The sequence below is a fragment of the Sesamum indicum genome, linkage group LG10, assembly GCF_026168435.1.
Source record: "Sesamum indicum cultivar Baizhima isolate 11 linkage group LG10, ASM2616843v1, whole genome shotgun sequence".
NCBI classification, from domain to species: Eukaryota; Viridiplantae; Streptophyta; class Magnoliopsida; order Lamiales; family Pedaliaceae; genus Sesamum; species Sesamum indicum.
The window spans coordinates 16,109,201-16,135,908 of NC_142666.1; the positions used below are offsets into that span (position 1 = coordinate 16,109,201).

Consider the following 26,708-nt stretch of genomic DNA (forward strand, 5'->3'; position numbering starts at 1 on the left):
TGTGACAACAACTGTTACAAAATGAGATACAAAAACTATGTTGAAAGTGAGAAAAGTCGTTACAATAACATATTTTACAACACGGGGTCAAAATTATTCCAAAGAAAGTTCAAATGATCGTTTCTAAAATTATATACATTTAAAATTAGGTGTTACAAAAGCCCTTTCAAAATGTGGTCAATTTTTTTCTAATGGAGGCCGTTCCAAAAAACAGTTATAAAGTCCATTTTATTTTTCGGTCAAAGCTTGTAACTGTTTGTTCGGCCATTACAATATCTGGGCCAAAATAGTTGTGATTATTCTAAAAGCCATTACTAAAATTTTGCAACGCCTGTCAAAGGAAAGGATGATTAGCCGTTCTAGAGACAAATCCTAGAAACCAGTTAAAAATTGAATTTCGACTGTTCAATTACTGTTTCAATAAAATAGTTTTTTTGTAGTATCAATTTTATTCAACTGGACTAGGCAATCAATCACTGCCCTTGCTTCACTTACTTCTTTATTCCCCTTTTTGCGCTGCGTATAGAAAGAAAGAGTCGGGCTTCGACCACTATTGCTAGGAAGGGCTTTGCAAGCATAAGAGAACCTTGTTGAAGAGTCCTCCTTCCACCCCAGATAGTTCGGCGTCCACAGGGGATCTTAAGTGCAAACAACCTGTTGATCTGTTGCAAACACCCTCCAAAAGGACTAAAGGTTCTTCTGGCTTTGTTGTACCTCTTTCTTTTCACCCTACTACACGAGTTGAGACCCCTCGCTTTGTTGAAGAGATGACAACTAAGAAAGAAATCTTCCCTAACTGGAGTTTGTTAGAGGATCAATACCTGCTACTGAAGGAGGGAAAAGGGAGCATGGGCGCAGATTTCCGGAAAGGAGTACCTCCTCTGCTGGACATGACGTATATGGACAACTTACCTCATGCAAAAGCTATTAATCTCTTTGTTTTCTATCTTGCAGGGTAATAATACAAGCATTTTAAGTTGCAATAACTTTTATAATTGTAAATGAGAACTTAACTTGGACCATGTACTCTGGCAGGCAATTCTGAAAGCAAGACTCTAAGAGCTGTTGGCCCTCGCCAAGATATGAAAAACCTAGGGGATTTTTTTAAGCCACCCTCATCAATGCCTCAGATTCATTCTTGGTCATCTCCAAGACTTTCTGACACATCCGTGCATTTTCCTTCTTAGAAAGTTGGCAATTCCCCGGAGCTTTCTTCTTCACATCTTTCTGCTTGGCCACCTCCCCACCCAGCAAGCGCTCCACCCGATCCTCCAACCTCTTCTTCTGTCTATCTGAATAGGGAAGAAGAGATATAACCTAGGGGTAAGACAATATCTCACACAGCACCACTATCTCCTAAAGGATACGTAAAACGATAGACAACTCAATACACGATATCAAGAACTCATATAAAAATTAAAGAAAAAAGTGTTAGATACCATACTGATGTAGTAACACAGCATGCCTGTCAACTCCTGCTTGGAAACAGAAAATAGGGTGTGCTTGTTCCATAGCATCAACACCCCCTTAAAAACTCCAAAAATAATCCAGACTCCCCCTCTCACTCCCGCAAGAGGGACTGCTAAGCGTAAAGACCCCAGTCAAGGGAGAAACATTAGCGCTTAGGGGAGGAACCCCAAGCATCCCAAGGGAGAAGGGGTGTAGGAGTAGGAGGTGTGGCGGTAGAGTGTGTGACTACCTACAGAGAAACTTCAAATGAAGGCTAGTTAGAGGAGCTGCCCTTGGACATCTTTGAGAAATCTTCAGGAGTGGAGGTCAAGCAGTTCCCTCGGGAGTCACTGGAAGATGGGGTCCCTCTAATTGGTTGAGAAGAAGGGACTGCCGTCAGACAACTTCCTGGACTACCCTAATGGCTCTGTCGCAACTATTTTCTAAACATGGTTCACTCTAAAAACTAGATAAAACCATCAAGTTAGACCACATTTGAGAAAAATTCAACCATAGAGGAACAATATTGAAAGTAGCGGTACCCAGGGGCTCCGCCAATGAGACCTCCTTGGGGGCTCAAATCAAACTGAGAGAGGAACCTCTCTACAGCTGTCTTGGATCTCTTACTCTCCAAGCTAGATTTTTCCTTTTTTTGTCTTTTTTTCATCAATGCTGGCTCAATCGAGTCGAGGAGCCAATAGCATGAGTGTTCTCCCCTTTCTTTTTCTTAGCCTTATCTCACAGCATTTTTTAAAATATTTTTTCTTCTATTGGTACAAAATAATTGTGAAAATTCAGTTAAATTATCTATGAAGCAGGAAAACAACAAAAAAAGAAGGCTGCAAGGGAATATACCGACAACCGAATACATGTCCGCCTCTTTAGGGCTCAGCCCTAAGGATAGCAAGGTGGACAAATATGAAAAGGGCAGGCATTTAAACATTCCATCAAGTTATGAAAAGCAGCAGGGTGAGTCCTTAAGATATACTTAAGTTGCTTAGGAGGATTTAAGATCCACATAAGAGGAAACCTCCGAGCAAATAAAGAAATAATGGTGCTTCCGCACCTCTACAAAGGACTAGGTTCTGAGCTTTGCCTCAACTCGGCCAGTAGGATGAAAGACTCGGGGACTATTAGGTTTAAGGAAATGTCAAACATTATAGCCATATCATAAAAGAGTTCAGGAATAGGAAAAACAATCCAACCTTCAATTCAAAGATATAGATTTCGAACCTATGAATGGGAAAATTCTCAAAACTCAGAAAAAAAAAAAAAAAAAAACAGTGAGTTAGATGAAAAAGAAAAGCAACTTCAACAATAAGAGAAGTGGCTTGGACAAAGAAAAAAATAACCCTGAAGTGGCAAGTCATGTTATTTGATATAAATAAATGCATTCATGCTGCAATGATTTTTGAAAAATGAATTAATAAAATATAATATGATATATTGAACACAGGCGATTTAAATTTTAATCATGAAAATATTAAAATAATGAGGATCTCTTTAAGTTAAGTAAATGATTTCGAAAATCAAAAGATATTTGTAAAACATAAAAACAAAAGTAAAATACGGTAACATGCTTACAATCTCAAGGCCTTTGAATACACATAAGAAGATTACTCTTGAAACTACTTATAAAGTTTGAATTTCAATTTTCTGCATGCACACATAAGAATGGAATGTATATATGAACTGTAAAAATATATTTTTAAAAAAGTAGAAGTATTTGGGTCATTTTGTTGGGCTCTGAAATGACTTTTTCTATTTGCAACATCTCCAAGTAGGAATATTAATAATTGTTAGAATAGGTATTAAAAATTAACTGAATTGGATGTTTTATTCCACAATTTTTATCAAAATAATATGAATTTAATGGATATGATAAGAATTCATTAAATTGACATTATGGTTTATTGTATTTATCACTTACATTGAACAGGGTTTTAATGTTACAACAAAATGCCTACAGGCTGAATGATAACCCCATGGAGTTGGGTTATACATTGGTTTCGTAGTTATGAAATCAACTTCTAAGAGTCGATTTGAAATATTTCAAGTCGAAAACCTCGAAATAGGGCATTGAGTGTCCTATTAAGACTTACATTAAAACGAGAGGGGACCCCACAGAAAACCCGCATCGGCCTTTTTCTTTCGTTTATAAAAAACAAACAAACAAACACTGTTATGTAAATCATATACAAAAAGATAAAAGCAGTCAAAAAAATATTTATTAAAACTATATCAGTTTTAATAACTAAAAGTAAAAGTTATTGCACAAGTTGAACAATTTCTATACTATTTACTAAAAAAGCTTTTAAAAAAAAGTAGTTAGGGCCATAATTAAAGTTGTTGAAGAAAAATTAATATGTTGTAGCATACATGAGACGTTAGCAGTTATCAGTACTTTCAGAGGAACAATATCTCCAACCTTTGTCTTGAAGTTGATCAAGCAACATAGATACAACAGTTGCATCGGGTGAGAATCCTTGTCTGCACATTTCATCCAAGAACGCCTTTGCCTCGGAAAGCAACTTTCTTTTAAGCAGACCCTGGATACATACGTTATATGTCACACTATTAGGTGCACAACCACTTTTTTCCATTTCCACAAGCAAACATTTTGCCTCCTCTACTTGTCCTTCTTGACATAGTGAACCAATAATGATAGTATATAATTGAACATTAGGTCGCAAACCTTTACAAGGGAGGCTATTGAACAGATTTCTTGCAATCTCAACCTTTTCATCCTTGCACAATCCATGGATGAGTATACCGTATGTAGTTATGTCAGGATTAACACCTTGTTCTTCCATTATGTGTAGGAAACAAAATGCTTCATCAATCTGTTTTTTCATGCACAAGCCATTCAACAAGATATTGTAAGTCACTAAATCCGGAATTAGTTGATGAGTGTGCATATCTTTGAAAAGCTTCAATCCATCAGCACATCTACCTGCACCAAATAATCCTTGTACCATGGTGTTATAGGTAACTACATGGTAATCTAACCCTTTACGAGGAACTTCGAGGAAAAGGCCCCAAGCTTCCTCTACCTTTCCATTCTTGCAATATCCGTTGATCAAGCTGTTATAGCTGATGATAGAAGGCTTCAAACCTTTACCTGGCATGGAGTCAAGTAGTTTTCTTGCTTTATCAGTTTGCCCCACCAGGCTATAACCATCTACGAGAGTATTGTACGTGACAACATCAGGCAAAATGTTTCTTTGCATCATAATTTCAACAACATCCTCAGCCTCTTTGACCAGTCCTTCCTTGCAAAATGCATCTACCAATATATTGAAAGTAATCACATTTAGAGATATCTTGTGATCCACCATTTTAGTAATTAAGTCTTTCGCCTCTTTCCATCTACCGAAATTGCACAAACCCCGAAGTATAGAACTATATGTGACAATATCGGGTGAAATGCCCTTGTCAATCATTTTGGCTAGGAGCTGGAGCGCATCATCAACCATGCGATCCTTGCACAAACTGTCAATCACTGAGTTATAAGAAGAAACATCAGGTTTGAAGCTTGTCTTTTCAAATAACCGAAGCAAATCATATGCAGTGAGAGTGTGTCCAGCTTTGCATAGCCCATTTATCACAGTAAGAATAGTAACTTCATTGGGTTCGCAGAGTTTCAGCGTCAATAACTTTTTGAATAATTTTTCTGCCTCGACGACTTTATCATCTAAAAAGAGCCCTTTTATAAGTGTGGTGAAAGTAATGATATTTGGCTCGTATCCGCGCTTGAAGAAACTGCCCAAGATAGCAAATCCAAAGTCAACTCGATTGAGAAGGCAATAGCAATTAATCACGAGAGTCAATGTATACTCGTTTACAGGGGCACCCGATTGACGCATTTCGTCGAATACATTAAGGGCAACACGGTGTTGTTTCATCTTGACAACAACATTCAACAGTTTGGTAAATTGAACAACAGAAGGCTGTGGGCGCATTCTGAGCATTTGACGAAACAAGAAAACAGCATCATCTACATCATGAATACAACTGAAATCTATTCTGGGGTTTGGAGAAAAGGGCATATTCTTATGGGTGAGATTATGAAAAGATGAAGAGAGAAAAGAGAGTGGAGAAGTTACAGTACCTCTCGTGTTTGCAGCAAATCCCCTGCTAATAACAGCCATTGCAAAAACCCTCATCTTCTTCATAATTCAAGAAAGGCAAAATAATTGAAAATCAGGAATGTGCTGTCTGCTGTTTAGCCACTTCACGAGGGCAGAGCTATTCATGTTCTGATAGAAAAGTTATAATCAATTTTTGTAGCCAAAGTATATCTTCTTTTTTTTTTTTATTTTAATATCCTATATTTTTAAATGACTAGATTTGGTATTTAAAATTTTTATTTTCATCCGCTTGAGTATTGTCCGTTAGGTTAACAATCAACTCTATTTTTTTAGAAAAAATTAGGCAGGATGTTATCTTTATAAGGGTATATTTGGCTGCTATTTTATTCGATGTTGATTCATTTTGATTTTAATTTTACAATTGATGATAATAATGTAAAAAAAAATACATATTTAATCCAATTTTTATCAAAATATATTAATTCAAATCGTTATGGAAATACCAATACAAACTTGTTCTCACAAGTCAAATCATTATGGAATAAATGAATCGCAGACTAAATGCGAAACAATGTAGAAATAATCGCCTAAATCATAAATATAACAAATAATTTACATGAAAACACATATATTTACATGTAATGTAAGAATTAAGAAGCATTTATGATCGTAGATTTAGTTGAATTATATTTAAATAGCTCGAAAAATAAATTATATGTAAAATAATATCTGGTAATTCATTCCATCTTGTAAAACATCATCTAAACACAAAATACTAATGATAATTAAATTTGAAAAGGAACAACAAAATTAAACCATAAAATAAAAATTTAATGGATGAAAGTTAAATATGTAAAATGAAAAAAATAGGTGTATAAATTAATAAAAAAAAGGATAAAAGTTTAAATGAAAATAAAATTTGATATCAGATTAAATAGAATCATACATATAAATAAATATTAAATAAAATTTGAAAAACAAAAACAAAAAAAGAAAAAAAATCTAATAAAAAAACAAAAGAGTTAAGCTATAAAAATAAAAATGTATGGATGAAACTATAATATATAAAACAAATAGTGCAGAAAACATATAAAGGAAGTAATATTTTGAACAGAAATAAAAAAATAATGGTAGTTTTAGTAAAATATATACAATAGATTAAGATTTTTTATTTGGTTTCGATATTTTTAGTGTTAATAAATAAAACTTAATCATAAAACAAATGCACCTAAATATATGGTGAATTATTACCAAATAAAACTTTAATGTTATTTAAGATAAACTAAGATTCAATTAGTATTTTAATATTGAAGATAATATTTTGGATAAATACAAAATCAATATTTAATATTTTTTTTGTCAATTAAAAAGATTCAATTATAATATTGAAGAAAAAATTTAGATAAATACAAGACAAATATCAGAATATTTAAAATGGTTGATGTTTTTAACTCATGTTTTGTTTATAATTTAAATTTTATTATATTATTAGAGATAAGATTTTGAATAAATACAATATAAATATTTAAAATAATATTTCTAGCCAATAAATATTTTTCTTAACAATTAAAAATTCAATTATAATTCTAGAGATAAGATTTTGAATAAATATAAAAACATTATTTAATATATTTAAGTAGATAATATTTCTAACAACAAAATTCTTTCTTGACAATTAAATAATTCAAAATCACCAGAAATTAATATTCAATGAAAATTAATTAATTTTGATCAATCATCCTTCTGCTATATAAATCTATAAGCAAAACACCTCGAGAGTTGGATTTGCAGTCCACGCAATTTATCTTTAGGTCAAATTTATCAAATTAACAATTTAGATTTATTTCTTTTTAACATAAAATCATAATTTTAATGAAGATAGGGAAAAAAAAAAAAAAGGGGGAAATTTCTCTTACCAAATTGACCATTTTAGTGAAGTGATTAAGATGGCTAAAGTTACATTTGGGCGTAAATTAGTTGCATTAAATTAGAAAATTTATATGCATGAAAATTATGTTTACTCAAATTAAAAATTTGTAATATAATTTCATTTTAATTAGAGAATGCACGATTTTTATGTTGAGGACACCTCGAAATTCATGAAACATAATGAATTCTTTTTATTACAAGTTGTATTATCTAATTCGAATATCTATAATTGAAATAAGATAATAAATTCTTTTTTCAAAATTAGTGTTTATCTATATTAGATTCTACTCTCATTAGTGATTAATTCTAGAGGGTAGTGGGGGGCATAAGTATATCAAACATTTTGTCCCTGTCATAGTCTCCATGGGCGCTTACTCACTTTCAGAGCAAATAGTCTCCTATCAATGGGAAGAATAGCCAACTAAGGCACCCAGTTAAGACTAAATGTCTTGGGCTGATGGTCGTGGACTAGGGCCCATCTCCCAGACATCCATACACAGGATCTAGTCCATGGGGGCTACTCTTTCTTAGACCTCGTGCATTTTTGGGCCATTATACCTAATTTTCGTGCGGATTGGACCCTCAAATGGGCCAGTCCAGCGTTTGGCCAAACACATTATTGGTGTATTATTCAGTCTCTCCCCTCCTCCCATCTGAGGAGGAGGGCATCAAGTTATTCTTCCTTAGAGTAGTTGGCCTAAGCTTGTCCGTCTCGTATCCACCGAGGGAATAGCCTTCTCTGAATCATGCGCTTCTCGTCAGGGTAATTGGACAACTAATATGGAGCAGTTTCTTGACATGGGTGATTCTTGCCTTAACCTCTTTCCTAATACAACCTCCACTTTCTCTTCCCTTATTCCCACGATCTCTGAAGAAAAAACCCTGGAGCTTTTGAATTTCCCCTTCCTCATGTATTAATCTCGTAAATATAGTGTTATCCTCCGTGTTATTTAATCTTTTACTTTTAATTCTTTATTTCCTTCTTTTCTTTTATTATGCGAACCTCTCATTGTCTTCTTAGCTTTGATGGCTTCCTCCGTTGAGTCCCTGTGATTTGTGGGTGAGCGATCTGCTGGCGATGACCCTACTAAAGTCAGCTTCGAGGGACAGGGCTTGGTTCATCCATCTTCAGAGGGGCTTGAAGCTGGAGCATAAAGCGGGCAACCGCTATTCAATGTCACCTAGTTGATGAACCTTCCGACTTGTAAAAAAAGGCTATTGGTAAGAATAAGGATGGGGGTTCTTCTCTAAGAGAGAAAGACGGAGAAGAATCCATGGCTATCAGTAGAGAGGACAACTAGTCCCATCTTGTTGGATAGGGTGTCCACTCTCCTTCAAATGTTGACGCTCGCCGTCTAAGACAAGAGTACTGTAAAAATGGCAGAACAATACAAGCAGAACGTGCTGTTGCTGTGAAGTTGCTATTGTTAATTTTTGTATATAAAGAAGAAGCAGCTTGGAATCGTTGGGCTAGAAACGCGATTAGTCTGTGCAATGCGATTTTAGTTTAGTTAATGTCGCCTTTTATTTCTTCAGCTTTCTTGTTTAACGCTTCTTTTAGTGAAGCACGTTTTTCTCAAACGGTTGTAATAGAGCCTTTGTAAAAGGCGCTTTCATCTTCTTTTTCAAGATAATGAAAGAAACAGAAATTTAAATTGAGACTTGAAAGAACAGAGCTTCTCTCCCTCGCCTCCAAATCTGATTCAAGATACCTTCCCCTTTCTTGATATGAGCTTCCGCTGTAAAAATTTTCATGGTATCAGAGCCATCAATTGATGGTCTCTGATTTCTTGAAGATTATATTCGCGATCAGAATTCTTGCTGACAAGAACCAAACCAAGAAAAGATGGGCGAAGAGCAAGAAGCATTAAAGATCCAACCAGGAGACAACCCTGGGTTGGGTCTTGTATCGACCCTGCTTGATGGCACTAATTTCATATCCTGGAGCAGGTCTGTGAAATAGCATTGTTAGCGAAAATGAAGCTTGGCTTCATTAATGGAGAACTTAAAAAACCAGAAAGCAATCCCAAAGAAATCGAACAGTGGGTGAGGGCAGACTCAATGGTAGCTTCATGGATTCACAACTCCATTTCAAGAAACATTGTGAAGAGTTTTATGTACACAAATAGCTCCAGAGAACTGTGGAAAGAATTAGAAAGCAGATACGGGCAAAACAATCCCCCTGGAATACCAAATCAAGATTGAACTGGCATCCACCTCTCAGGGAACAATGACTGTTTCTGATTACTATGGTAAGTTAAAAAAACTCTGGAATGAACTTGTCTGCATCACACGCACACCCAATTGCACATGTGGAGCTGCAAAAGAAGCCTCAGAAATTAGAGGTAATGACAACCTTATGCAGTTTCTCATGGGATTAAATGAATCCTATGACCATAATAGAAGTCAGATATTGATAATGGAGCCGTTGCCTGATAGCAACAAAGCGTATGCAATGGTACTTAGAGTAGAGAAGCAGAAACAAGTCAATTCCGGCCAATTATACACAGCCCCTAATATGGCCATGCATGCCTTCAAGAAAACTGAACCTGCAAAGAACTCTCAAAGAAGGAAGAATTTTGTTGACAAGAAAGCACAAGTCTGCAAACATTGTGGTAAGAATGGCCACCTGAAGGAAGGTTGTTTTGATATTATTGGGTACCCGGATTGGTATAAACCATTCTTGGAACAAAAGAAAGAGGGTGCTCAAAACTTGAATAGAGCTGCAACGGCAAGAACTGAAATTGAGAGGGCTAACAACACTGTGGATGAAAGAACAGTTAGTGAACTGGTAAGAACTGAATTTCAGAAACTCATGGATGGACTGAAGTCACAGAAATACACTACAGAAAACAACGATTTCTCTGGTAAGCATCTTGAACATAATGTTGATGAATGTGCTTATTCTAATACTTGGATCATAGATAGTGGAGCCACAACACATATGTGTAATGATAAATCAATGATCAATGAATCAAAGGCTCCTAATGTAAGAAATTATGTTCAATTAGCTGATGGAACAAAACATCTAGTAAAATACACTGGGAACATTAAAATTGGGAACCATATTCTGCTTGAAAATGTTCTTTTTGTTCCAAATATGAAGTATAACCTGCTCTCTATCAGTAGATTGTGTAATGATTCTTCTATTAGTTTTAAATTTTCTGAATCACACTGTATTGTGCAGGACCTCAAGACTGAGGACATCATTGCCATAACTAGCATTATAGGAAAACTGTATATTCCGAGTCCTGAATTCTTTGACAGAAGATATATAGAAGAAACAATGAATAAAGTCTGTGATATTGGGCTTGCAGCATCCATCTTACAACCTGAGACATGGCATAGAAGACTAGGACATTTATCTTATGATGTACTAGTCAAAATTGGATTAGTGAATAGAAATAAAAGGCTTAATTCTACTTGTGATATTTGTCCTCAAGCCAAACAGCAGAGAATGCCTTTTAATATCAGTACTTCTCATTCTAATGCATGCTTTGATCTTGTCCATATGGATTTATGGGGTCCATATAATGAGCCATCTATCTTTAACTGCAGCTAAATGTTAACCATAGTAGATGACTACAGCAGGTGCACTTGGACTTACTTAATGCATCAAAAGTCCCAAACCTTCCCTCTAATCAAGGAATTTCATAAAATGGTTTTGACTCAATTTGAAAAAAGGATTAAAAGAGTTAGAACTGACAATGGCTTGGAATTTCTGAGTGAACAAAGTCAAAAGTTTTTTAAAGAAGAGGGGATTATACATCAAACCACTTGCACCTACACTCCTCAACAAAATGGTGTTGTTGAGAGAAAACACAAGCACTTGTTGCAAGTAGCTAGATCCTTGATTTTTCAAGCTAACCTACCAAAGTTATTCTGGACAGAAGCCATACTAACATCTACTTACATTATTAACAGACTTCCCACACTTGTTCTTGAATGGAAAACCCCATATGAAACTCTTTTCAATAAACCTGTTAACTATTCTCATTTTAGAACCTTTGGTTGTCTTTGTTTTGCAACAAATACACTGCCTCATAAGTCAAAATTTGACTCAAGAGCTACCAAGTGCATCTTCTTGGGTTATTCCCTCAACCAAAAGGAATATAAAGTCTATGACCTAAACAAGAAAGTGATGTTTGTCTCTAGAGATTTCGTTTTTAGAGAAGATGTGTTTCCTTATTGAAACCAACGTAATGATCCTGTTTTTCCTTACACACCTATGATCATTCCTGAACTTGACATAGATGAAATAGGAGACACCAATCAAAATACTGAACATGATCCTAAAACAACTAATATTGACCCTGATACTCATGAGCATACTGATGAGCACATTACTGAACATACAGGACTAAGAAGATCTAACAGACAGACCTCTAGACCTGCAAAATTACAAGATTATGTTTGTTCTTATACTGAGAAAGACAATGATATATTGAATGCTGAACTCAAGGGAGAAACGAATGATTGCCTAATAAGCACTGATAATTTACCCCTAGAACCAAAAACCTATGCAGAAGCTGTTGAGAAAAGAGAGTGGGTTGATGATATGAACACTGAAATAAAGGCTTTAGAAGACAATAAAACCTGGACTATTACTGAACTTCCTAAGGATGAAAGGGCCTTAGGTAGTAAGTGGATTTATAAACTAAAGCTCAAATCAGATGGCAGTATAGAGAGGTATAAAGCAAGACTAGTTGCCAAAGGGTATAACCAAGTAGAAGGAATAGATTACATAGATATATTCTCTCTTGTAGCTAAAGCTGTCACAATAAGAATACTGTTAGCAGTTGCTTGTAAAAGGCATTGGTTCATACATCAGTTAGATATTAATAATGCTTTTCTGCATGGTTACATAGAAGAAGAAATCTATATGCATCCTCCTCAAGGATACCAGGTTCCCAAAGGGCATGTATACAAGCTTAAGAGGTCTCTTTATGGCCTAAAACAATCATCTAGGCAATGGAACCTGGAATTTACTAAACAACTAGAAAAATTAGGCTTTGTACAGTCTAAGGTTGATCATTGTCTGTTTACAATTTCTACAGAAACTGGATTTTTTTGTCTTCTTGTATATGTTGATGATGTTCTAATAGCAGGGCCATGTGAAAGAACCATATCAGACTTCAAAAATCAGTTACATAAACTATTCACCATTAAGAATCTGGGAAAAGCCAGATTCTTCCTTGGCCTTGAGATTTGCAGGCTGAAACAGGGATGATTATTACACAAAGCAAATACATAAAAGACATCCTTATAGACACAGGCATGATGCAGTCAAAAGCTACCAACACACCTCTTCCTGCAGGACTGAAATTATATGCTGGATCAGGAGAACAATTGCAGAATCCTGAAGTTTATAGAAGACTGTTGGGAAGACTGCTATATCTGGGCTTCACAAGACCAGATATATGCCATGCTACCCAACAGCTAAGTCAGTATATGCAACAGCCGTGTAAAGATCATTGGGATGCAGCCCTACACTTAGTCAGATATTTGAAGGGGACAACAAATAGAGGTTTGCATTTCAATTCTATAGACTGTTTTAACTTGGAGGCTTTCTGTGATGCAGATTGGGCCACTTGCAAAGAGACTAGAAGATCTCTTACAGGATACTGCATATTTCTGGGAGAAAGCTTGGTGTCTTGGAAACAAAAAAGCAAACCACTGTTTCCAGATCCTCAGCAAAAGTTGAGTATAGGAGCATGGGGTCGACAACTTGTGAATTATTATGGATTCACAGCCTTCTAAGGGATTTGCAGATTAATGTGCCTACACCTATTCCCTTTTATTGTGATAATCAAGCTGCACTTTATATAACTGCCAGTCCCGTTTTTCATGAAAGGACGAAGCATATAGAAATTGATTGCCACTTGGTACGTGACAAGTATAAAGAAGGATTTATTGATCCTAGATACATTGCTTCAAAGGATCAACCTACAGATATATTTACCAAGATATTACCAGGACCAAAGTTTATGTTCTTGGCTTCCAAGCTGAACCTCATTAACATCCATCTAAGTTCAGCTTGAGGAGGGAGTGTAAAAATGGCAGAACAATACAAGCAGAACGTGCTGTTGCTGTTGTTAGTTTTTGTATATAAAGAAGAAGTAGCTTGGAATCGTTGGGCTAGAAACGCGATTAGTCTGTGCAATGCGATTTTAGTTTAGTTAATGCCGCCTTTTATTTCTTCAGCTTTCTTGTTTAACGCTTCTTTTAGTGAAGCACGTTTTTCTCAAACGGTTGTAATAGAGCCTTTGTAAAAGGCGCTTTCATCTTCTTCTTCAAGATAATGAAAGAAACAGAATTTTAAATTGAGACTTGAAAGAATAGAGCTTCTCTCCCTCGCCTCCAAATCTGATTCAAAACACCTTCCCCTTTCTTGATATGAGCTTCCGCTGTGAAAATTTTCAAGTACGGTATTGCGATGTTATCTATCTTCCTTCCCTCGACAGTCATTCAGATGCCCCTCTCCCCAATTGCTTGCACTTTTTTAGTGTCCAATTTAAGGCTGACTTTTATATCCTCATTCCTCACTTCTTTGAAGAGTTTGCCCAAAATTTTCAAATTCTCCTGAATTAAATGACGCCTAATTCATTTCTTCAGCTAGTTGGTATTTACATATTTTTATATATATTTTACTGGCATTCGTCCTTCTAGATAGAGTTTTTTTTTACTTGTTTTTAACTAAAGAAATTTGAGCCTAACATTTTTCACATCTCCCCTGGACAAGGGGTTCGCTTTCTTCTCGCCCATAATGTTCCAAAGAATTGAAGGGGTAGTTTCTTTTATATTCTTCGTCCATCTGCTGGTTTTTTCCTCGCTAGTGGATTTATGAACTCCCTCCCATTACCTCTTTGTCTATAAGAGAAAGAACTGCAGGGCTCACTACCCTCTTAGAGGACCTTAACCCTGACCCCTATAACTGTAGGGGGTTAATGGACGAGAGGTTTCTCTCTCAGTTCAGTCTGAGCCCCCAAGGAGGTCTCATTGGAGGAGCCCCTAGGTACTGCCACTTTCTATATTGTTCCTCTATGGTTGCATTTTTCTCAAATGTGGTCTAACTTGATGGTTTTATCTATTTTTCAGAGTGAACCATGTTTAGAAAATAGTTGCGATACAGACATTAGGGTAGTCCAGGAAGTCGTCTGACGCTTGTCGACCCACTGAAGGGACCCTATCTTCTAGTGACTCCCGAGGGAACTGCTCGACCTCCACCCCCGAAGGCTTCTCAAAGAGTCCAAGGGCAGCTCCTCTAACTAGCCTTCATTCGAAGTTTTTCAGTAGGTAGTCACAAACTCTACCGCCACCCCTTCTACTCCTACACCCCATCTCCTTTGGGATACATGGGGTTCCTCCCCTAGGCGCTAATGTTTTTCCCCTGAATGGGGCATTTACGCTTAGCAGTCCCTTGTGCGGGAGTGAGATGGGGAGTCTGGATTATTCTTGGAGTTTTTAAGGGGGTGTTAATGCTAGGGGACAAGCACACCCTATTTTCTATTTCTAGGGAGGAGTTGACAGGCATGCTGTGTTACTACGTCAGCATGGTATCTCATGCATTTTCCTTTAATTTTTATATGAGTTCTTGATCTCGTGTATTAAGTTTTCTGTCTTTTTGTGTATTCTTTAGGAGATAGTGGTGCTGTGTGAGATATTGTCCTGCCCCTAGATTATATCTCCTCTTCCCCATTCAGATTGACAGAAGAAGAGGTTAGAGGATCAGGTGGAGCGTGTTCGGTGGGGAGGTGGCCAAGCAAAAAGATGTGAAGAAGAAGGCCCAGGGGAATTGCCAACTTTCTAATACGGAAAATGCATGGATGTTTCAAAAACTTTTGGACATGACCAAGAATGAATTTGAGACATTGATGAGGTTGGCTAAAAAAACTCTCCTAGGTTTTCCATATCTTGGCGAGGGCCAACAGTTCCTAGAGTCTTGCTGGCAGAACTGCCTGCCAGAGTACATGGTCCAAGTTAAGTTCTCATTTACAATTATAAAAGTTATTGCAACTTAAAATGCTTGTATTATTACCCTGCAAGGTAGAAAACAAAGAGATTAATAGCTTTTGCGTGAGGTTTATTATCCATATACGTCATGTCCAGCAGAAGAGGTACTCCCTTCAGGAAATCTGTATCCCTACTCCCTTTTCCCTCCTCCAGTAGCAGGTATTGATCCTCTGACAAACTCGAGTTAGGGAGGATTTCTTTCTTAGTTGTTGTCTCTTCAACACGGTGAGGGGTCTCAGCTTTTGTAGTAGGGTGAAAAGCAAGAGGTACAACAAAGCCAGAACAACCTTTAACCCTTTTGGAGGGTGTCTGCAGCAGATCAACAGGTTGTTTGCCCTTAAGATCCCGTGTGGACGCCGAACTATCTGGGGTGGAAGGGGAAATCTCCAACAAGGTTCTCTTACTACTATTACAGTAAACAATACCTATTATAAGTAGAAATAAGTTAAATTGCAAAAAGAAGCCCTATTTTTTATAAACACCACCATTTCAAATGGTTTTGGAATGGCTATTGTAACTCTCATATCGTAACAAAAATTCCAAATTCATTTCATCAGTTATATAACGTCAGCAAAAATTATTCATTCCATAATGGTGACATAGACCGTACTGTTGTTCCAAAATGACAATTACAAATCCCCCATTTTTATGTAGTGTGATCGATTTTTATATGTAGGTTTATTACACTTATTTGCTTCTTTTTTTAATTTTTTGTTATATTATCTTGCTGCATAATATTTTTTTTCTTTACTACTATATCTTGAATGTCATTTATGTTTTATTTATTCACATTGAATGATTTAATTATTTATTAAGTATTCTTAATAAAAATATAATCTAATTGAACAATATCAGGATTTATATTATATTGCAAGGTCCTATAATATAAGCTAATTCTATTTAAGTATTGAATTTTAAACATTGCTAAGTATTATTTACATTCTTTATTAACTTCTATTTTTTTAAATATTTTTGCATAGATGTATCATCGTCTAAGTAGCTTGGAAGTATTAGAACTCTTAATTAATAGCCTTCTTTTAATAGAGTTTATACTTCCATAACTAATTTTATTTTATTGTTATAAAGTTATTTAAGTAAGGATATGAATACCTTTTTACAATGAAAAACAAACGCATGAAACATTCACACTTTCATATATAGTATAAATAAATAAGATTTGTAGTTAATATAACTTGAATTAATTTATCAAGATATATTGATAACAGTTAACAGTATCAAGGGACATGTCTGAATTATTTTAATAAAAATGTAAGATTAATAATAAAATTATAATAACAACCATCTACCTGAATTAAGTAAATAATTCAAAACTAAACATTATTTCAAGATACAATAGCATATAATCTCCACCACAAAAGAAATATAAGAGATTAACAATTTTGTCATAAAAGCATTTATGTTTATATAATTAATAAGGGTTAAATACAGATACCATCCTAAAGTATCCATTCAAGATACAATTTTGTCATAAAAGCATTTATGTTTATATATCAATTACCCCATAAAGTATTAAAATCTTCAACAACCCACCTGACTTTTACTTTTTAAGTTTGAAAAGTCTATTTTACCTATTCAAAATTGATTTGTAAAAAGAATAAATAAAGAGATTTTTAAAATGCCAAAATCAACATTTGTCTAATTCTAATTTCATTTATTCATCGAGCTCTTTTTATTTTGTGATCCTAAAGTACTTGTGGTTCATTTATTTTAGTTTTTCCACAAAACCATTTTTGTAAGGCTAAAATGGGCATTTCAAACTTAAAATTTTAATACTTTAGGGGAGTAATTTAATCCAATTAATCAAAGGATATTTGAAGTATTTTAAAAAATCATAACACAATATCATGTATAGTCAGCACGTGTTGACTCAATGAATAAGAGCATATGACTTTCAATTGAACGATGTGAGATTTAGATTTATAGGTCAAGGAAACATTATGTCTTTTCCTCTAATAACAATACATCATATCTATCAATGTAGCATACTGTAACTTACAAGCAACGAAAGACAATTTACAACATATGAACACAAAAGACAAGTTTGCATCACTGATACAAGAACGAATTCCACATAATAAATAGGTAATTGCTGAACATAACATCATGAGTTTCCTCGCCTGTGCATTACATTCAAGAACGCCTTTGCCTCGGCAAACAACTTTCTTTTAAGCAAACCCTGGATACATACGTTATATGTCACACTATTAGGCGCACAACCACTTTTTTCCATTTCCGCAAGCAAGCGCTTTGCCTCCTCTACATGTCCAGCTTGACACAGTGAACCAATAATGATATTATATAATTGAACATTAGGTCGCAAACCTTTACAAGGGAGGCTATTGAAAAGATCTCTTGCAATATCAACTTTTCCATCCTTGCACAATCCATGGATGAGTATACTGTATGTAGTTATGTCGGGATTAACACCTTGTTCTTCCATTATGTGTAGGAAAGAAAATGCTTCATCAATATGCTTGTTCATGCACAAGCCATTCAACAAGATATTGTAAGTCACTAAATTCGGAATTAGTTGCTGATCTTGCATATCTTTGAAAAGCTTCAATCCATCAGCACATCTACCTGCACAAAATAATCCTTGTAGCATGGTGTTATAGGTAACTACATTGTAATGTAACCCTTTACGAGGAACTTCGAGGAAAAGGCCCCAAGCTTCCTCTACCTTTCCATTCTTGCAATATCCATTGATCAAGCTACAATAGCTGATGATACAAGGCTTCAAACCTTTACCTGGCATGGAGTCAAGTAGTTTTCTTGCTTTATCAATTTGCCCAACCAAGCTGTAACCATCTACGAGAGTAGTGTACGTGACAACATTAGGAAAAATGTTTCTTTGCATCATAATTTCAACAACATCTTCAGCTTCTTTGACCAGTCCTTCCTTGCAAAATGCATCTACCAATATACTGAAAGTAATCACATTTAGAGATATCTTGTAATCCACCATTTTAGTAATTAACTCTTTCGCCTCTTTCCATCTACCGAAATTGCACAAACCCTGAAGTATAGAACTATATGTGACAATATCGGGTGAAATGCCCTTGTCAATCATTTTGGCTAGGAGCTGGAGCGCATCATCAACCATACGATCCTTGCACAAACTATCAATTACTGTGCTATAAGTTTTAACATCAGGTTTGAAGCTTGTCTTTTCAAATAACCCAAGCAAATCATATGCAGTGAGAATAGTAACTTCATCAGGTTCACAGATTTTCAGCGTCAATAACTTTTTGAATAATTTTTCTGCTTCGACGACTTTATCACCTAAAAAGAGCCCTTTTATAAGTGTGTTGAAAGTAGTGACATCTGGCTTGTAACCGCACTTGAAGAAACTGCCCAAGACAGCAAATCCAAAGTCTACTCGATTGAGAAGGCAATGGCAATTAACCACGATATTCAATGTATACTCGTCTACAGGGGCACCCGATTGACGCATTTCGTCGAATACATTAAGGGCAACACGGTATTGTTTCATCTTAATAACAACATTCAACAGTTTGGTGAATTGAACAACAGAAGGCTGTGGGCGCATTCTGAGCATTTGACGAAACAGGAAAACAGCATCATCTACATCATGAATACAACTGAAATCTATTCTGGGGTTTGGAGAAAAGGGCATATTCTTATGGCTGAGATTATGAAAAGATGAAGAGAGAAAAGAGAGTGGAGAAGTTACAGTCCCTCTCTTCTTTGCAGCAAATCCTCTACGAATAACAGCCATTGTAAAAACCCTCATCTTCTTCATAATTCAAGAAAGGCAAAATAATTGAAAATCAGGAATGTGCTCTCTGCTCTTTAGCCACTTCACGAGGGCAGAGCTGATAGAAAAGTTACAGTCAACTCACATAGCGACTTAAGGTGATAATTTCAATTTTTGTAGCCAAAGTATATCTTTTTTTTAATTTTAATAACCTATATTTTTAAATGACCCGATTTGGTATTTAAAATTTTTATTTTTCATCCGCATGAGTATTGCCCAATAGGTTAATAGTTAAAACAAAGAGTTAACTCCATTGTTTAGGAAAAATTAGGCTGTTATTTTATTCGAAATACAAAAAAATTCGATTTTGATTCATTTGGATTTTAATTTTATAATTGATGATAATAAAAAAAATACATATTTAATCCGATTTTTATCAAAATATACTAATTCAAATCGTTATCGAAATACGAATACAAACTTTTTGTCACAATTCAATCATTATGGAATAAATGAATCGCAGAATAAATGCAGAACAATGTAGAGATAATCGCCTAATAATAATTTAAGAAAACTTATAAACTTACTGCATTTTCGACTATGTACATACCGATGTTTGGGGTCCTTCTAATATTGCAACTCATGGTGGTTGCAGATATTTTTTTATCTACCATTGATAATTTTCCAAGAAAAATGTTTGTTTTCTTAATGAAACACAAATTTGAAATTTTTGAAAAATGAAAAATTTTGGTGGAAAATCAAACTGGAAAGAAATTGAAAACATTGGGAACTGATAACGGTTTACAATTCTGTAACCAAAATTTTTCTAATTTATGTGATAAGTGTGGAATAAAAAGACACAAAACAAACCCCTAGATCCCCCCTCCCCCAACAAAATGGTGTTGTTGAACGAATGAATAGAACATTGTTAGAAAAAGTAAGGCGTATGCTAATTAGTTCTGGTTTACCTAAATCTTTTTGGGATGAAGCTGTGATAACTTCTGCTTACTTAATTAATAGATCACCATCTGTTCATTTACTTGACAAAATACTTGAGTCTGTGTGGACTGGAAAAGTAATTGATATTTCTTCCTTATATATTTTTGGATGCTCTGCATTTGTTCATCAAAATATTGATAAACTTTAACCTAGATATAAAATGTGTATTTATTGATTATCCTGAAGGGGTAAAAGGGTATAGGCTATGGGTTAGAAGTCAACCTGGTTTTAAAGTCTTAATTAGAAAGAATGTAACTTTTAGTGAAACAAAAATGCCATGTCAAATGGAAAATAAAGAATTAGACTTAGAATCCACCTCTAATAAGTGGAGGGTTTTATAGAGGATAACAACAGAGGAAGGGAGTAAGGAAGAAATCAACAAAATATAGATCCAAATAGGGAGGATTCTGAAAATATAAATACTGAAAATGACTTTGAAAACTATCAGTTGGCCAGAGACAGGAATAGACGACAACCTAGGATTCCCTCTAGGTCTAAGAATTTTCAGATTGCACTAAATATTGAAACTTGTAGACCTAGTTCTGTCGGAAGCTTTAAAATCTAAACAAAATTCAAAACCCTCATCTGTCCCTTTAGCCACTCATTTCAGCTTAGTAAAGAATAGTGCCCTAAAACTGAAGAACAAAAACAAAAAATGGAAAAAGTTCCCTATTCTAATGGTATTGGTTCCATTATGTTTCTTATGGTATGTACTAGACCTGACATTGCATATGCTATTAATTGTCTTAGTAGATACTTGTCTAATGTTGGTTCCCCCTCATTGGGAGGTTCTCAAATGGTTGTTTCGATATTTAAATGGTTCTGCAAATCTTGAAATAACTTTTTCTAAATGTTCTAAAGGTGTTACCCTTATTGGTTATGTTGACTCAAATTATGTAAAAGATAGGGATAATAGAAAGTCTATTACCTCTTATATCTTTACTTTAGTGGTGCATGTATAAGTTGGAAATCTCAATTACAACATATGTTGCATTATCGACCACTGAGGCGGAATTCATAGCCACCACTAAGGCTTTTAAAGAAGCCACCTGGCTTGAAGACTTAATTAAGAATCAACTTTTTGAAACCAAAAGTTACTGTTTTCTCATATAGTCAATCTTCTATCCAACTTTGCAAAAATCCAATATTTCATGGTAGAACAAAACATATAGGTGTAAGATATCATTTCATTACAGATATAGTTGAAAAATAAATGATCAACCTTGGAAAATCCTGCAAACATAGGGATTAAGTGTCTTCCTATAAAAAAATTTAAACCATGCCTTAAAATCTTAAACATAGGATAATACGTTCTAACCCTATATATACACCTGCTCTCTTTTTCTTTTGCAGGTACATCCAAGGCATTTTTGGCTATGATGAAATGCCAGATGCAGTTAATGAGCTTTGATCCTTTTACAGGTCTTGGTTCAAGATGGAACATGTAAAATAATATGGCCCATGACCCATTTATGGTAGGCCCAGCCCAAAGCCTGTCATCCTTAGCTCACTTGGATGGCTCTCAACCCAGCCCACTCCTTGGCCCATGAACTGACCCACCACCCGACTCAAAACCCGACCCAGGTATCTATCTTATATATTTCTAACCTAACCCCAATCCTTATTTCTCCAGCCATTTTTTCTCTCCCTCTTTGACCTCTTCTCTTTCCTCTCTCTTGTGTTGTTTGTCTAGTTTTTCCCGCCTCCATTTCCGATGGCTTTGAAACCATTCCCCCGCCTCCTCTTTATCTCTGCCTCTTTAATATTCTGGTCCTTTAAATGGCAGTTTTGGTTTGAGAAAATTCCTAACGGCTAAAAATATTCTATTGTCTTCTTCTCCTCCGTTCTTTATTAAAGTTCTTTGTGAACTAAAAAGCATAAGTGGTAGGTCTTCATAACTAAGGTTGTTTTTAGTGGTTGGCCTTCGTGAGCAACCGTGAATTTGCTCGTTCCTTGTGGCCGTGAGCTTCTATCTCTAGTGATTTAGGCTCTTGGTGCCTTATATTATTGTTCTGTGATTTTTAATTCTTAGATCTGTAATTAATTTTAATGATCTATATTTCCCAATATATTTGTTATATATCTTGGTCTGTAATTTTAACAATTTCCTACCCACTATTTGGTAATAGTTGAGTAGGGCCTAAATTTGGAGAAATCACTTTGAGGATAAATTCTCAACTGTGATAAATAGAGTCATGACCAGCCAAATTTTTTTCGTGAAACCAAGTCAGGCACTGCAAATATCGTTGCCCCCAGTATCTCATGGAGTAGCAGCTTAGCCTTCAAAAAATAGGGTAGACATCCTTGATGTTGCTGGGAATTGGGAAATATATATATACATATATATATATATATATTCCATATAACATCATGAGTTTCCTGGGAAGACAGACATTTGGTAAATCAGAAGTATACAAGTAAATCTTAATTGCTTTCTATACATTATATATAACATAACATTATATTTTTGGTAAAAGCTTCTCTGTTATTTCTGAACAAATACTATCTCGATCTCGGCATTCCTCTTTTCATATCAACCAAGAATGTCTTTGCCTCACAAAGCCCCTTCCTTTTAAGCAAATGCTGGATACAGACATTATATGTCACAGTATTAGGCGCACAACCACTTTTATCCATTTCTATAAGCAAACTTTTTTCCTCCTCTATAAGTCCTTCTTGACAAAGTGAACCAATAATGATAGTATACGTCCTAATATCAGGCTGCAAACCTTTTGAAGAAAGGCTATTGAAAAGTTTTCTTGTAATCTCTAGTATTCCATACTTGCATAATCCATGGATGAGTGTATTGTATGTGGTTATATTAGGATTAACACCTTTCTCTTCCATTATGTGTAGGAATGAAAATGCTTCAGCAATTTGCTTGTTCATGCACAAGCCGTTCAACAAGGTATTATAAGTTACTAAATCAAGAATTAGTACTTGTGCTTGCATATCTTTGAAAAGCTTCAATCCATCAACACATCTACCTCCACCAAGTAATCCATATAGAATTAGTACTTGTGCTTGCATATCTTTGAAAAGCTTCAATACATCAACACATCTACCTCCAGCAAGTAATCCATATAGCATGGTATTTTAGGTAACTACGTTATAGTCTAACCCTTTCCGCGAACTTCAAGTAAAAGGCGCCGAGCTTCCTCTACCTCTCCCTTCTTGCAATAACCATTAATCAAGCTATTATAGCTAATGATAGAAGGCTTCGAGCCCAACCAGACTATATCCATCTATCAGCGCAGTACTTGTGACAGTATTAGGAGCAACATTTCAAACAACACACATACATCAAGAACGAAGAGAGAAGCAAGAGAAGAAGGACAAGTAATTCTCTCTACAAAGTTTCTCAAGTTTAAGAATATTCAAAAGCACTCAAAACAGGGATCGACTCATTCGTCGAAGGTGCACAACAAGTTATAGCATTTAGTTGGGGATTACAAGCGTTAAACCCTAGAATTAACATAATAAATATACAGATATGTTCTCAACAAGATCCAAGTGGCAAACTTTCAAATCCTCCAATCTCAAGTCAAGACTATGACGTTTAATTTGGGATCACAATCCCGGGCCTTTGAATTAATGTTATAAGAATTCAAATTCAAAGGAAATCTACAAGAAGATTTACCTTTTGAATTTATCAAATCTACAGGATATTGCTTTGAAGAGAAGAATCAGAGAATTAGATAAAAATTGTGTCCACTTTTACCTATCGAATGCATATTTCTATTTGTGATAAATTTCTCGTATTTTCATTTTCTGACACAATAAAAATCAAGCTCACACCGACATTCAGAAAATAAAGTTGTCAATGATGCTGAAGCAATGGAGACAGAGCCGGTGCTGGTAATAGCATGTTTCCTCAAACAATCATCATAACCCTCAAATATAGAGGGTTTCAAGATATGCTTTTTGCATGATACATTAGCATTCAAAACTTTCATAGAAATATTATCTCAAACCTTCTTCTTGTTGTTGATCAAGGAATAGAGACACAGTAGTTGAATCGGGTGAGAATCCTCGTTTGTGCATTTCATCCAAGAGCGCCTTTGCCTCGGCAAGTAACTTTCTTTTAAGCAGACCTTGGATACAAACGTTATATGTCACACTATCAGGTGCACAACCACTTTTTTCCATTTCCACAAACAAACATTTTGCCTCCTCTACATGTCCTTCTTGACACAGTGAACCAATAATGATATTATATAATTGAACATTAGGTCGCAAACCTTTACAAGGGAGGCTATTGAAAAGATCTCTGGCAATCTCAACTTTTCCATCCTTGCATAATCCATGGATGAGTATACTGTAAGTAGTTATGTTAGGATTAACACCTTGTTCTTCCATTATGTGTAGGAAAGAAAATGCTTCAACAATCTGCTTGTTCATACACAAGCCATTCAACAAGGTATTGTAAGTCACTAAATTCGGAATTAGTTGATGATCTTGCATATCTTTGAAAAGCTTCAATCCATCAGCACATCTACCTGCACAAAATAATCCATGCAGCATGGTGCTATAGGTAACAACATTGTAATCTAACCCTTTACGACGAACTTCGAGGAAAAGGGCCCAAGCTTCCTCTACCTTTCCATTCTTGCAATATCCATTGATCAAGCTACTATAGCTAATGATACAAGGCTTCAAACCTTTACCTGGCATGGAGTCGAATACTTTTCTTGCTTTATCAATTTGCCCAACCAAGCTGTAACCATCTATGAGAGTAGTGTACGTGACAACATTAGGAGAAATGTTTCTTTGCATCATAATTTCAACAACATCCTCAGCCTCTTTGACCAGTCCTTCCTTGCAAAATGCATCCACCAATATATTGAAAGTAACCGCATCTAGAGATATCTTGTGATCCACCATTACAGTAATTAAGTCTTTCGCCTCTTTCCATCTACCGAAATTGCACAAACCCTGAAGTATAGAACTATATGTGACAATATTGGGTGAAATGCCCTTGTCAATCATTTTGGCTAGGAGCTGGAGTGCATCATCAACGATACGATCCTTGCACAAACTATCAATTACTGTGCTATAAGTTTTAACATCAGGTTTGAAACTTGTCTTTTCAAATAACCGAAGCAAATCATATGCAGTGAGAGTGTGTCCAGCTTTGCATAGCCCATTTATCACAGTAAGAATAGTAACTTCATCAGGTTCACAGAGTTTCAGCATCAATAACTTTTTGAATAATTTTTCTGCCTCGACGACTTTATCACCTAAAAAGAGCCCTTTTATAAGTGTGTTGAAAGTAGTGACATCTGGCTTGTAACCGCACTTGAAGAAACTGCCCAAGATAGCAAATCCAAAGTCTACTCGATTGAGAAGGCAATAGCAATTAATCACGATATTCAATGTACACTCGTCTACAAGGGCACCCGATTGACGCATTTCGTCGAATACATTAAGGGTAACAGAGTATTTTTTCATCTTGACAATAGAAGTCAATAGTTTATTAAACTCAACAACACAAGGCTGCGGGCGCATTCTGAGCATTTGACGAAACAAGAAAACAGCATCATCTACATCATGAATACAACTGAAATCTATTCTGGGGTTTGGAGAAAAGGGCATATTCTTATGGGTGAGATTATGAAAAGATGAAGAGAGAAAAGAGAGTGGAGAAGTTACAGTACCTCTCTTGTTTGCAGCAAATCCCCTGCTAATAACAGCCATTGCAAAAACCCTCATCTTCTTCATAATTCAAGAAAGGCAAAATAATTGAAAATCAGGAATGTGCTCTCTGCTGTTTAGCCACTTCACGACGGCAGAGCTGATAGAAAAGTTACAGTCAACTCACATACCGACTTAAGGTGATAATTTCAATTTTTGTAGCCAAAGTATATCTTTTTTTTTAATTTTAATAACCTATATTTTTAAATGACCCGATTTGGTATTTAATATTTTTATTTTTCATCCGCCTGAGTATTGCCCGATAGGTTAATAGTTAAAACAAAGAGTTAACTCCATTGTTTAGGAAAAATTAGGCTGTTATTTTATTCTACATACAAAAAAATTCGATTTTGATTCATTTGGATTTTAATTTTATAATTGATGATAATAAAAAAAAAATACATATTTAATCCAATTTTTATCAAAATATACTAATTCAAATCGTTATCGAAATACGAATACAAACTTTTTGTCACAATTCAATCATTATGGAATAAATGAATTGCAGGCTAAATGCAGAACAATGTAGAGATAATCACCTAATAATAATTTAAGAAAACTTATAGAGTTTTACGTTCAAATCACTATTAACATTGTTCTCGAAAAGATAAATAGAGAAAAATTGAATAAGCCATCAAAGAGCGTCAGTATACTTCTATTTATTGTTGGTTGTGAGTCGAATAAAAGTGCATATGCATAATTATATTGCTAAGTTATAAATCAAAGATATAATAAATTTAATTTATTGGGTTGCTGCCCTAAATAATAGAGAGAAGACAACTGAAAATACGAAA

General features: G+C 35.2%; 3 protein-coding genes and 1 pseudogene across 5 annotated transcripts; 1 reads left to right on the top strand and 3 right to left on the bottom strand.

Moving 5' to 3' along the window:
- Positions 1–3,565: 3,565 nt before the first annotated feature.
- On the bottom strand, positions 3,566–5,727 carry LOC105172083 (uncharacterized). Of its 2 annotated transcripts, none has more exons than XM_020697183.2 (2): positions 5,561–5,727; positions 3,566–5,412 (listed from the first exon to the last, which is right to left on the bottom strand). In XM_020697183.2, exon 2 carries the CDS (start codon positions 5,409–5,411, stop codon positions 3,837–3,839), a length of 1,575 nt encoding a protein of 524 aa, XP_020552842.2. In that variant the 5' UTR covers position 5,412; positions 5,561–5,727; the 3' UTR covers positions 3,566–3,836. The 2 variants fall into 2 exon arrangements, with proteins under 2 accessions (XP_020552842.2, XP_088741998.1); XM_088885872.1 differs by having other exon boundaries at positions 3,566–5,446.
- Positions 5,728–9,315: 3,588 nt separating this feature from the next.
- On the top strand, positions 9,316–11,031 carry LOC148786738 (uncharacterized; annotated as a pseudogene).
- A 6,476-nt stretch (positions 11,032–17,507) lies between these two features.
- LOC105172082 (uncharacterized) lies at positions 17,508–23,867 on the bottom strand. The gene is made up of 3 exons (XM_088886250.1): positions 23,342–23,867; positions 22,724–23,309; positions 17,508–19,267 (listed from the first exon to the last, which is right to left on the bottom strand). The coding sequence occupies exons 1-3, from the start codon at positions 23,463–23,465 to the stop codon at positions 17,605–17,607; spliced, it is 2,373 nt and encodes a 790-aa protein (XP_088742376.1). The 5' UTR covers positions 23,466–23,867; the 3' UTR covers positions 17,508–17,604.
- Positions 23,868–24,023: 156 nt separating this feature from the next.
- Positions 24,024–26,057, bottom strand: LOC105171965 (uncharacterized). 2 transcript variants are annotated; one of them, XM_088885873.1, is made up of 2 exons: positions 25,878–26,057; positions 24,024–25,528 (listed from the first exon to the last, which is right to left on the bottom strand). In XM_088885873.1, exon 2 carries the CDS (start codon positions 25,414–25,416, stop codon positions 24,184–24,186), a length of 1,233 nt encoding a protein of 410 aa, XP_088741999.1. In that variant the 5' UTR covers positions 25,417–25,528; positions 25,878–26,057; the 3' UTR covers positions 24,024–24,183. The 2 variants fall into 2 exon arrangements, with proteins under 2 accessions (XP_088741999.1, XP_020553039.1); XM_020697380.2 differs by having other exon boundaries at positions 24,024–26,057.
- Between the last annotated feature and the right edge of the window lie 651 nt (positions 26,058–26,708).